General features: G+C 39.6%; 1 protein-coding gene across 2 annotated transcripts in view; it reads left to right on the top strand.

The window, feature by feature from the left end:
• STAG1 (STAG1 cohesin complex component) overlaps window positions 1-12,270 on the top strand; it is a 173,895-nt gene that overhangs the window by 144,947 nt on the left and 16,678 nt on the right. For both annotated transcript variants that reach the window (XM_082056882.1, XM_082056883.1), the window contains 3 exons: window positions 5,170-5,262; window positions 8,758-8,932; window positions 10,838-10,977. In XM_082056882.1, the coding sequence (XP_081913008.1) occupies window positions 5,170-5,262; window positions 8,758-8,932; window positions 10,838-10,977 (408 nt within the window). The remainder of the gene's footprint in view (window positions 1-5,169; window positions 5,263-8,757; window positions 8,933-10,837; window positions 10,978-12,270) is intronic.

Consider the following 12,270-nt stretch of genomic DNA (forward strand, 5'->3'; position numbering starts at 1 on the left):
GATTTTTTAGTTTTCCCTTGAGCATCCAGGCTGAGAGATCAGAGGTGGAGGGATTGATTTGTAAGAAATGTTCATCTGCTGCCAGCTGGATGATGTGTCTGAATTCATGCTGGCAAATAGTAGCTACTCTGTTTCACCTGCTTAGTTACATGGAGGCATTCAAGGAACAGGATAAAGTTATTAACATTTTGGAACTGAGTACAGGATTTGAGGATGTTAGTGTTTTGTGGGAGGCAATATTTAGTTTGGTAGTAGTGGTCATATATTGGCAAATTTTACATTACTTTATCAGGTATTCTCTGACTCCATTAGGTGTACATTTTATTGCAGGGAGTTTGCAGGCAGGATACGTAGTTCAGGTGAGGTTTCTTTTGAAGTGAGTTTTTGAGTAGAGCTCAAAATCGCTTAATAGTTTTGTGTATTGTACAGTCATAGTGTACTGTAGAGTCATACATGACAACCAGAGCTATACAACTGGGAACAGAATCATTTTGGAATGGAATTATTCTTTATCTAGTGTTCAGATGGCTCTTACAAATATACAGCCTCTTTCCCAAGAGGACTGTCCTTGTTTGGAAACTGTCCTGGCATTACACCCAAGCCCAGGGTACATTTATTGCTTTCTGAGGGACACTTTATATTACAGCTGTAATGTTTTGGATTATGGCTGACCACATGAGGCTGGGTGTGCTGGTCTACAGGCCTCAGATGTGTGGCAGGGGAAAACTGTTTGACTTTTGTGGTTTAAATCAAATGAGAATCAAGTCAGCTCATTCATTTATTAGCAAAACATGATGAACCTGCAGTCACTGCAACACATCTCCAGTATGAGTATCAGCTTTTCAGCAGGTAAACCAGGATACTTGACACTTTTATAATGCTAAGGAACACCTACAAATTTCAAACTACCCTTCTGTAACTGTTCACAAATTACTCTCATCCCCTCCCCAAGACACACACGCAATTTTAAATTACATGTTGCACTTCTTTGGGGACCATGAGCCCCGCTGCTGATATGTGGGTGCTCCAGCTTTGTGTGTACCCACACCCACAGAGCACCCAGTCACATACCTGTGCTCGAGGTGGGGGTTCCCACATTGCAACCCACATTGACAGTCCTTCGGATGGGTGCAGGCTTCCTATGGCTCCCAGCAGAGAGGGTGGGCCACAAGTTGCCATGTTGGGGTGTCTGACTTGGTTTGACTGCTGCTGTGTTCCACCTCCAGATTCCTCCCCATGATTGCACCTTTTCTTGCTGCTTTTGTACTTCTTGTCAGTGACTAATCCTTTTCTTAAAAGTTTCTTGGTAATCTTCTGGTTACCGTTTCATCTGGTCATTTTAAGCAAATTCATTTTTAACTTTCCTCTTAGCATTATCATTTTTTAGGCAAACACCTCCTCAGAACAGGTAATTTTGGGTGTTAAGCTCACAGGCACTGCTGCACTCATGTTCTCATTGTATCAGCTGCTGTTTATCCAGGGTACTCTGCAGATTCCCCCACCCTATGTGATACTGCTTGCAGATTACAATTTTAATCATAGAGCTTAAGGACGTGATATCAGCACAAAAATGTTTCAAAGACATTTGAATATGAGGATGATAATTACTCATTATTTGAATTGCTAAGGAAGTCCAAATTATCTGTGCAATAATAAAGATTCCACCAGTTAAATACTGCATGGAGTTGGGGCAGTTATTTTAAAACTCTTTTCCAAGGTGGCCAGTGGAAAAATAAGGGCATACAGTGGAGTCAGTATCTAAGATCTGAAAGAAAAAAATTATTGCTAAAAGGAAGGTTGCAACAGGTAAGGATGAAATGTGTAAGCCTTGAAATATCCAGAGGCAAGCGCTCTGATCTTTGGTTGTCATCTTGTCCATGTTCAGAGGAGGTTGAGGCCATGGCTGTTGGGAAGCAGCACAGTATTGGGGGAAGTGGTTTATATGGTGTAGCTTTTGGGAACAATCTGTTGTAGCCTAGAGAAAAACTGTTCTTCATGTGAAAAGGGGCTTGGGGATGGTTGCAAAGGAAGCTGGTAATTTCTCAGCAAAAGTTCTCATGTGTAGATCTTGGGGAACAGGTACTATCTCAAGGTACGAGACTTGGGGATTAGATGATACAGATGTTGTTTCCAGCTAGATTTCTTTGTGTATTCAACAAACCATGTGCTCGGAACCATTATATTATGCACTGTACATGTATGTAATGAAAAGGAAATATTAGCAGAAGAATAGAGTCCAAAATCTTAGAACAGTGAAAAAAAAGCATGAATAGAGCAAGCATTCAGAGGTAAGACAAAAGCAAACCAGTTCTGAGTGAGCAGCAGCCAGACGAGCCTAATGCGTGGTGGTACGGAGTGATTAGCAGGCAGAGGAATTAGGAGAGGGGATTTAAAGAGCAACATTGTGACCTTTTCATATTCATATGGGTTCAATGAGAGAAACCACGAAATGCTGGAGGGAAGAAGAGAGTCACAAGGTGCAAAAGGCTGGATTGTGTTCCACAGTTGAAAGCCAATTGCTCTTCAACACTGTAAAGTTTATTGAAGACTTGGAGTTGCAAGGAGAAGGAAATTAATACTGCAAATAAGGAATTTAGAGGAAAGGCAATGGGAAAATAGGAAGAAAACCACTGGGTTTGTTAGGTTAACCTAGCAAAAGCACAGCATTTCCACATGCCTTCAATGGGAGGGGGGGAAAAAGCTTCAATTTAAAGCTGGAAAGTAACTGAAGAATTTTAGATGGAAGTGTCGTGATTACAGGTAGTGGCAAAGCCAATACATGTCCTTGCTCTTAGCAGCTCATTCTTGTTCCTGCCATGGACTAGTTAAATTTGAAGATACTATGCTGTACAGTTCAAGAAGGGGTTATTTCTATGCTGGGTGACTTTAGTGCAGATCCATTTCACAGTGTAACCCCCTAGTTTTACTCTAGACACCAAGAAGATGTTGGCATTTTTTCTAGCAGTTTTTGTGCTGAAGCCAGTGTTCCAGGTAATCACACCTCGGGAGCCTTGGCTGTGTGCCTGACAAGGGGAAAAGACTTGAAAGTCTAATTGATCTTATTTTTTCCCATTCTCTCTGTTTTTAAAAAATTACCGCTCTCTAGTAGTCTGGGGATTTCTCCCAATTTAGAGAAGTTGCAGATGGCTCTGTTGCACGGTTCAGTCAGGCGTTCTTTTGCTGTCTGTAACTTTTCAAAACGAATCTTTGTCATGCCATCAAGAGGGACGATAATAAATAATGTGTACCTATGTGTTACTCATTCTTTGACAGAAAGAAAAATGGGACACCTGCTCATTCACTTTTTAACCTTTATATAGGATTTTTCATAGGTTTTAGTTTCTCTGTTGAATTCATTAACATATAAATGGAAGATAGTTGTGATAGAAAGTAAGAAGTTATTAAAGTGATTGTAATCCCTATGTTGAAAGCTGTAAATCAGATTATTATGTAACAGTGAACTGAGAAGCCTGGCACAAGTCCTAGATAAAATCTTGGACTGGCTGATAGAAAACACAAGAAGGAATAAATATTAGAAATCTGTTCTTGAGAAAATTGCATTTTTGACTGATAAGGAAACTGGTTGAAATACCAGTTTCTGTAAGACTTGAGTATAACATTGCTTTACAGGTGGATATGTGAATTTGATGTATTTCATATTCAATAACTCAAAGCTGATTAATATATTGGAAAAAAAAAATGTCTGTTGGAACTCATCACACAAAGGAATTAGTTTCTGAAGCATTCCAGAGAGATCTATTCTCTGCTAAAAACTGATAGTTTTACCAATCACTCAGGGAAGGTAAAGTGAAGATATTTAAAATGGGGATGACACAGATGAACTGGTAAACAAAATACAATTAAAAAAAAGAGGTGCTTTAATGCTGCCAAATTGAAGGCTTATATCTGGGAACAAGAAGGCTGCTGAGTGAAAAGTTGTGATTTAGAATAGAGCAGACCATGTAATGACAGTGCAATGCAGTGGCACAAAGGGATCCTTGGCTGTATTATCGAAGACAATTCTACTAGGATTAGGAAGGTGAGGCTCATAGACCTTCAGTGTCTGTATCAGAAAATCACACTCTGTTAAAAATTATAAGAGGTTCAGAGATTTGGGAACACTTGGGGTGCTCGCAGACCTGCCTTCTGATGTGAGCCAATATGGGAAGAACATACAGACCACAAAAAGGCTTTTCAGTAAACAAAGAATAACAAGATCTTATGCTAGGAAGCAATAAGCTAAAACTAGAAATGAGACACATGGACTGAACAGCCAGCATAATTAAAAAGTGGAAACTTTGGCAAGGAAAATGTTGCATGTATGCTATGTAGATTCTTTAGGTTGAGGTTGGGTGTTATGTGGGCACATCATCTGACAGCTGCTAAGAGGTGTCATGGGGAAAGTCACCAGCAGTGAGTCAGTGGCTGTTACGATCCCTTCTTTATGTGAGAACTGGGAAGTTTGCAACCCCTGAGTGGTGCAGAGCAGCAGAATCCACAAACTGAGCCGCCACAGCAAGTCCTCACAAAACTGGAAGGCAGCACAAAGTCCTAGTGATTCCTGGTTCTTGTGTTCTCCTTGGTGTTTGGTTTGTCGCTGCTGTAGAACAGAGTAACTCTTTGCATCCTCAGGATGTCTGTTGGTTACAACAAAGGCAGTTCTGGCTTTTCACACAGGAGGGTTCTTTTCTTCTGTAATTGATTGCTGTTTCCATGGGGCTACATGATTTATTCTTATGATTAGGCTCCAGTGTCTTATTTATTTATTTTGTTATATGTAAAAAATAAGTATTCATCAGAGTAGAGCATTAATTCCTGCAGGTCAAAGTATCCAGCCTTCCTATAGAACCTGCCACTTCTGGTCCCCACCTGTAAAACATAAGTTATGTTCTGAAACATAACTTATATTGAATATAAAATACAGACAGTTTAACTCAGGAATATATTGTTTTACTATTATTATTTATTACAAGGAAACTTGGGGTCATTTCTCTGAAAATTAATGACTTGTTTTACTCAGTGCTCTATGAATATCATGTTTTTTCACGGCCTTTTTTATTTGGCTAGTTAATAGGACTGAATTTATTAAATGATCACCATCTTTCTACTTTGCTTTTTCCTACATTTTATTAATATTTATCTATTATTCCTTTTAAATGTTTATTCTAGGAGGACTTGCTGGTATTGAGGAAAACTGTGAAATCCTTCCTGGCTGTCTGCCAGCAGTGTCTGTCAAATGTCAACACTCCAGTCAAAGAGCAGGTAAAGGAGATGATTGTCACATGCTTTGAGCGAGGTCTGAATATGAAACTGTAGTAAAACTCCATACTGTATGAAACGTGAAGCAAAATAATCTGAGCATTCTGTCTAACTAAAACTGAACAAACACTCCATAAGAAGAGCTGTATTAAAAGCACCTGCAAAGCACAGCGAATGCCAAATTCATTTTTGATACAGTAAGTTGTACCTGGGTGCTTAGGCTCCCATTCCGCTGTTACAACTTCAGGCACCTAACTCAGTCACCTGAAAGAAATATCCCCAGTATTAACAGCTGGAAATCGGCACTTTCAGAGGGTGATTGAGACCCCAAATGGGCTGAATCTTTCTCTGTATTTGTCTGGATTTTTCCCCCTGTTACTGACTAACAGGGAGTCCAGAGCAACTGCTTTCTGCCCAAGGCAAAGGCCTGAAGCCTCAATTGTATTTTGTTATCCTACTAATTCAGTTAAATGTAGTGGTGAATACTAATTATTGTATCTCTTAGCTGTTGTGGCTAATGAAAATGGAGGCTTCCAGCAGTACAGGTCATACCACTGCTTATTTATATAACAGAAAAAAAAATTAATTCATTTTACAGAAATACTCTGAGTAACACTAAGAATGCAGTGTCCTCTCACACTGTGCAAAAATCATCACTTCACAACTAATTATGTCTCCTTGAGAAATCAGAGTAAAATAGCTATTTAAACAGTGTCTTTGTTGTAAAAAGACAGAGATCTGGAGGGTTTTTCAGATTCTCGGCAATATAACCACTAGAGCAGAGGTTGTTCTGCTTCCCTGTCTGGCAGGCTGACGGAAAACACCCATCTATGCATCTCTCTGCAAATGGATGTGTGTGCGCACATATGCCAAGATATCAGATTTTTTTATGGCTCAGTGTAGTTGTCCAGTTGTCTGGTTTAGATTTTTGGAAAGCTGCGGATGCATGGAGTGAGAAGTTTCTGCTCTATGTATTTGGAAATTGAAATAAAAGAAATAAAATCCAAGAGCTTGTTGAAATAATACGTGGCCTCTGGAAAAAAGAAAAGCTGGTTTGTTTGCTGAGATTCTCTGAATATATACTGATTTATATCAAGTCTGTTGACATCTCTTAGTTGTCTACAAATTGCTTTTGTATCAGACCTCCCAAGATTTGGCAAAGACTATGACTAACTGGCCTGTGGTTTTGGCCTGTGGTTTTTAAAAGATTATACTTAAAAGACAGATGTTTGGGGTTTTTTTGAAAGATAGCTCTGCTTGGCATTTACACTGTGCTCTGCAAGCTGATAAATGGTAAAGGCTCAGAGACGTTGCTGGTTTATGCATTTTTAAAAGACTCTGATATTTCATTCTCAGATTTAACTTTAGTAATTGTTTTTTAATATTCTGAGTAGTTAATCTTAGCATATTTTATTAACATTATATGATGTGAAAATATCATCTAGCTCTATGAAAATACCAACAATTCTAGCTTAAGCTAGCACTAACATCTGTGCATCAACAAATGGTAAATTATCCTTCCCATTACTTCAGTGCTTTTGTTCTTGTTACATATTAGCATGTTTTTATTCTCTTTTATTCTCTTTTTATTAGTGGCCTCATTTTTTTTCGTTGGTAATTTAAGCTTTGCGTAGGAGACCCTTTGCAGGTCACAGCTCTGTGGAAGTTCTCAAAGCTCAGCCTGACAAAGCCACGACCAACCAGACCCAGAGATGAGCAATGTCCCACTCAGAGCAGGTTGGACCAGAGTCTCCAGAGGTCCCATCCAACTAACACTTCTATGATTTTTTTTTTTTTTCCTTAAAATGTAGATTTCCATAAGTGCAGGACTGCTTCTCAATCCTCTTGTTCTATTGGATTTTTTTGAGAATTCTGTGGACATTATATTGTCTCCCTTCATAATCTATACATTATTTCCAGATCAGTGCACAAATCAAAGGAAGGAAAAACATACTAAGTATTTATAGAAACAGGACTCAAACATTTCCGTTTTTCTAGACTATTTGAGTGAAATAAACCTCCTGTGACTAGACATATCTACAATATACGGACAGCTGTATCTGAGTCCACTGCTGTCTCTATATTGTACAGAACTAAGCACTTTCAGTGCATTATTCGTATGCTCTTTTTAAGGGGCCTGTGTAAGGATAAGATTAAAATGTAGTGAGTATCAAAAAGTTTAGAGCAGCTGAGATCATCACTGAAATGAATCACAACTTTTTGGATCCAGTGGAGAAAAACCCCCAAATACTGACATCTCTCTCCAAAGTCTAAGTAGGACATAGTTTACAAGGATTTGCATTTTGTTCTTGCCTAAGAGTAGCTCATTCAGATTTCATAACGTACTCCAGAAATAAGTGGGCTGCTGTGATGTTCAGCATTCACAGATTTCATTTGGGAGGTTTGTAAAGCAGATTGCTCTCGCTCACTCCTTTTCCTTAGGCTTGGTTCAAAAATATGTTTAAACATATTTAACAATCCTTCTGTTCAGCTGTTTGTAGGGGGGGAACATAGGACTGAATTAAACCCCGCACTGGATTTCCTGACTGTCAGAGCCATTATATTCTGCATCTCGTTCCCACCTGGGAACGGTGATTGACGCTGCCCTGAGCGAGGCTCCTGCAGACGCATCGGCACATCCAACGTAGATCTTTAGGGGTCTTTTTACACATCCATCCTTTGAACCTTCCTCTCTGGCTCACTTTTCAGAACCTGAGGTTAAAGACAGAAACTAAGATGATTAAAAAGTACTTTTTGAGAGCACCTCAGGTGTTGGATGTAAGGCAGCAGAATCCAGCTGGCTGTGATGCTCCAGCGTGAGCTGTTGGGGAAATATTGTTATTCTCGTGCAGGAGAGTGTACAGAAAAGCCCTCGAAAGAAATAGAGATATTAATAGCTGCTGCCTTTCTCTTTTCTCAGGTAACGAGGGTATAATAGTGATGAGAATAAATCATTGAAAATTCTGCCCTGGTCGCCTTTTCTCTAGACTTGAAAGCTGTGGGGACTTACTTGATTCTTTTTTGCAGAGAATTGTTGATGAAATTCTGCAAGGATGTATTTGCTTACAGCTGCTTCTGTGTGTTTTTGGGATCTGACAGTGACTCAGCTTGGATTTTCCCTCATAATGTTATTCCTTTTTTTTGCTTGTTCAGCTTTTCTGACTTTATCAAAAGAGGGGTTTATTCTTTACTACAAATTTGGCTACAGTTGGTGGATCAGAGGTAGATTTAGAGTTCTTTTCACAGAGAAGAAATGGAAGTTTAATACAGATCATCCTGGACAAGGGAGAGATCCTTACGCAGGAATCAAAGGTGTAACATTTTAAAGTTAGAGGAAACCCTCAGGAACACTTTTCACAGCACACAAACAACTACAGCTGAGTACATTTAAAGAAGGACATCTAATAATAGCAGGGGATAGCTGGAAATCAGATAAATGGTATTTTATTTTTTACTTACTTACGCTTCTTACTGCATTGATTCTCTTTTGCCTTTCAGGCTTTCATGCTGCTCTGTGATCTCCTGATGATTTTCAGTCACCAGCTGATGACCGGAGGTCGAGAAGGTCTTCAGCCTTTGGTGTTTAATCCGGATTCAGGCCTGCAGTCAGAACTCCTCAGTTTCGTCATGGACCACGTCTTTATTGACCAAGATGACGAAAACCAGAGCATGGGTATGTTGAGCTTTCATGTTTTCTACTTAGCTCTTTTTCATAACAGACACAGAAGAAAGAATAGAATTTTCAGACCAGTTTGCTCAAATGTTTTCAGAATTACTTATTTTTGGGAGGTATGAATAAGAAATATTCGATATTTGGTACTACTTGTTTTAAAGAAGTACAAGTACTTATAAAGTTCCCATCATAAAAAGATGTTTTCAGAAGACATGAGAGTGGCCTGGAACTACATGCTGTAAGTCTGGACAAGATTTTTCTTTCTCAACTGGTCTATATTTTTCTCAAGATTTATTTGCAAACCAGTACAGTTTTAGTTCAGCAGCAGACTTCATTTAATATGGCTTCAACTTGCTGTTGGTGTATGTTACAAATGCCAAAAGGCAAGTACAGAAACTCCCAGTTTTTGAATCCTAAATAGCTCTGGAGGAGTGGTGGATTCCCAGATAGACAAACTCTGTGGAAGAGTTGCTGAGCACGTAGCTCTTCTTGGCACATTCTCTGAATTTCCACTGAACTCGGTTACTCATATATTAGCATGACACATAGGTGCTATTTTAGATCTTTTAAGACCGCAGTATATAAAACTAAGGTCTCGGAAAATCTATTCTTGCTCTAAAGGTGCTGTCAGTCTTCCAGCTCCTCAGTAGCTGACACCTTTGTTGAGCAGCTCTTTAAGGATGCCTGGGAAGGAAACATTTTGGAAAACACCTTCACCAGAAATCTATGCGCAGTTAATCATACCTTGTGAGTTCAGCGTTCAGAATAATACATCAAGGGTAGATTTTAGGAGGACAGTGTCTGACTTCATTTGCTCTTGAGCATAATTTCTGTTCTGTAACATCCTGCAATTGGACTGGGAAGGCAGCAAAGAGAGGGATGAAGATCTTTGTGTGCAATCTCTGTTCCCTAATGCTGCTCTGACTCCATGAAGTCAGTCTGGCCATTTATAACACATCAGTAATGACAAAAAGGAATTAAGAAAAGGTGGGGGGCAGGGATGGACCATGGTGATGGGCTTCAGTTCTGTGGGTGAAAGCATCTCAGGATTAAAACATAGGTACATATCCACAGTCAGCTCCCCTGCTTCTCAAAGGTTTCCTGTGATCAGATAGGTGACTTCAGTACTGTGGCTCTAGTAAGAGTGCAGCGACAGTCTCAGTGACACAATGTCCCTTCTCCCTCCTGCCACAGTTCTGTACTTCTTCAAACGGATTCCCTCCAAGAATAAGCTCCTCTAAATAGCACAGAATATTTACTTTTATCACAGCTGTTATAGCTGATCGCATTTTCTTATATAAGTTGTGGAATATGTTTTTATTATATTTAACATTTTATGTGTATAATTTCGTTTTCATTCACAAAGTGGAGTCTTACATGGGGACTTAACTCTTACCAGCACTGCCATTCAATGTTGATGTTTCTCACAATTGAATTTTACTTCCCGTTGTTATTGGTGCTTTAGAGCCATCGATTGCATATCTGCAAATCCAAGGCATGCAGTACAAGTATTGCTGCTTCTCATTTTCCTTATGTGAAATATTTATAGCTTATTTATGCTAAAGAAGCATCTCCACATGTCCCGTGTTTCAGAAGTTGAGCAAAAGGCATTCAACAAGTCTTCACTGTGGCCTTCCACAGGGGAAAGAAAATAAGTGATTCAGTTCCATGTGGATTATGTTTAGTACCTATTCAGCATCCTTGGACAATGTGTCGTGTTCCTGAACTTTCCTGAAGGTCCTAACACAGGCAGGACTCAAGAATTATCACCTTTTGTTTTAGTTTCTCCTGCCACAACCCTTGCTTCATTTTAAAGAATTCGTTGTTTTCTAACAGCTGCTCTCTGGTAACGTTGCTTTAGAACATAGCAGTCACTTATAAACATTTTATTGTTGATACTTTCAGAGGGAGATGAAGAAGATGAAGCTAACAAAATAGAAGCTTTACATAAGAGAAGAAACCTTTTGGCTGCCTTTAGCAAGCTGATAATCTATGACATCGTGGACATGCATGCAGCAGCAGATATCTTCAAGCACTACATGAAGGTACAGCTCTGAGTATTCTCCCTAACTGAGCACAGACCCTCTTTTTCTCCCTTCTGATGGAACAGTTAAAGGTGGAAAGCTTTTTCAGCTTTATTTGACTTCTTGCAGTAGTTTTTCCCTTTCTAAATGACAGCTGGTGCTGAGCAGCAGCAGCTCTGAGCTCCCCATCCTGTGTGGCAGGAGTGCTGGAGGGAAGGCAGCACCACAGGCTGGTCCTGCAGCGTGCTGAGTATTTCCAGAGAGGGCCCTCTCTACAGAGTTCCTTGTCCTGCTCCTCAAATTCATTCCTAGAATCCACAATAACAGTTGTCTGTACAATGGCGTATTTCACTGGGAATCTCCCAGTCTCGGTGCTTGCCAGAAAGAAGCAGGTGTTTGGGTTTGGGTGTTTTTTTTTGGGAGAAAATATGGTTTAGCTGCCAGAAAACAGGCCCATCAGCAGCCCTGACACGCCAAGCAACACAAAGCCCCGCAGATGATGTCCAATTCCTTGACTAGTCATCACAAAGATGACAACCAAGGAGGAAAAACTGGAAGATAGAGTCCGGAGTGGGTCCTTTACTACAGTGTCTGAGATGTTGATGTGAAATACAAAGGATTTAACTTTCAATCCTCCTGCTGCTGTTCATGAGGAGCACGCAGTACAATAAAATCCACAGCCAGCTCGCTGCTCAGGGTTAGTCGTGCTGAGGGATTCTTTTACAGAGCCAGAGTTTCAAACTGAAGCTGTCACAATCCAGGTTATTTTCCCACCAAATGGTCAGTACCACAGGCTGTGATTTTCAGCAATCGTTCTTGCAACATAAAGAAAATCAAGATTTCATACTGACTAATTCCTTACTCAGCTTTCTGGCTTCAGTGAATTCCTTTCTTGGCCATCGAGCTCCCCTTGCACCATCACACCTTGTTGCAGGGTGTGTTGGTTCAATGTAAGGTGAATTTACAGCCTTAGGTCACTTTCATCAAATGTTTAGTTTGGGGTAGGAAATACTTTTTGGTTTGTTTTTCTACATATTTATTACAAAAGATAACAAACACAACTGATGATAACAAATACAAAGACAATAACAAATCATTTTCTTATCACTGGGTGCAGGCTACCAATCAGTTTAAATTTTGATATTGAAACATTGCCTCTCACATAAAATGTCTGAATTTGAGACTATTTTTTTTTTTTTTGCAATTGCTGCCTTTTCACAACAAGAATTACAAGTAATCTTTCTATCAGGAGAACTGTAAGAAATTGTATAAGAGGTTCAAATTAAAGATTTAAAGAGGGTTTTTTCCACATTT

Source organism: Streptopelia decaocto, assembly GCF_964273445.1.
Source record: "Streptopelia decaocto genome assembly, chromosome: 6".
Classification (NCBI taxonomy): domain Eukaryota; kingdom Metazoa; phylum Chordata; class Aves; order Columbiformes; family Columbidae; genus Streptopelia; species Streptopelia decaocto.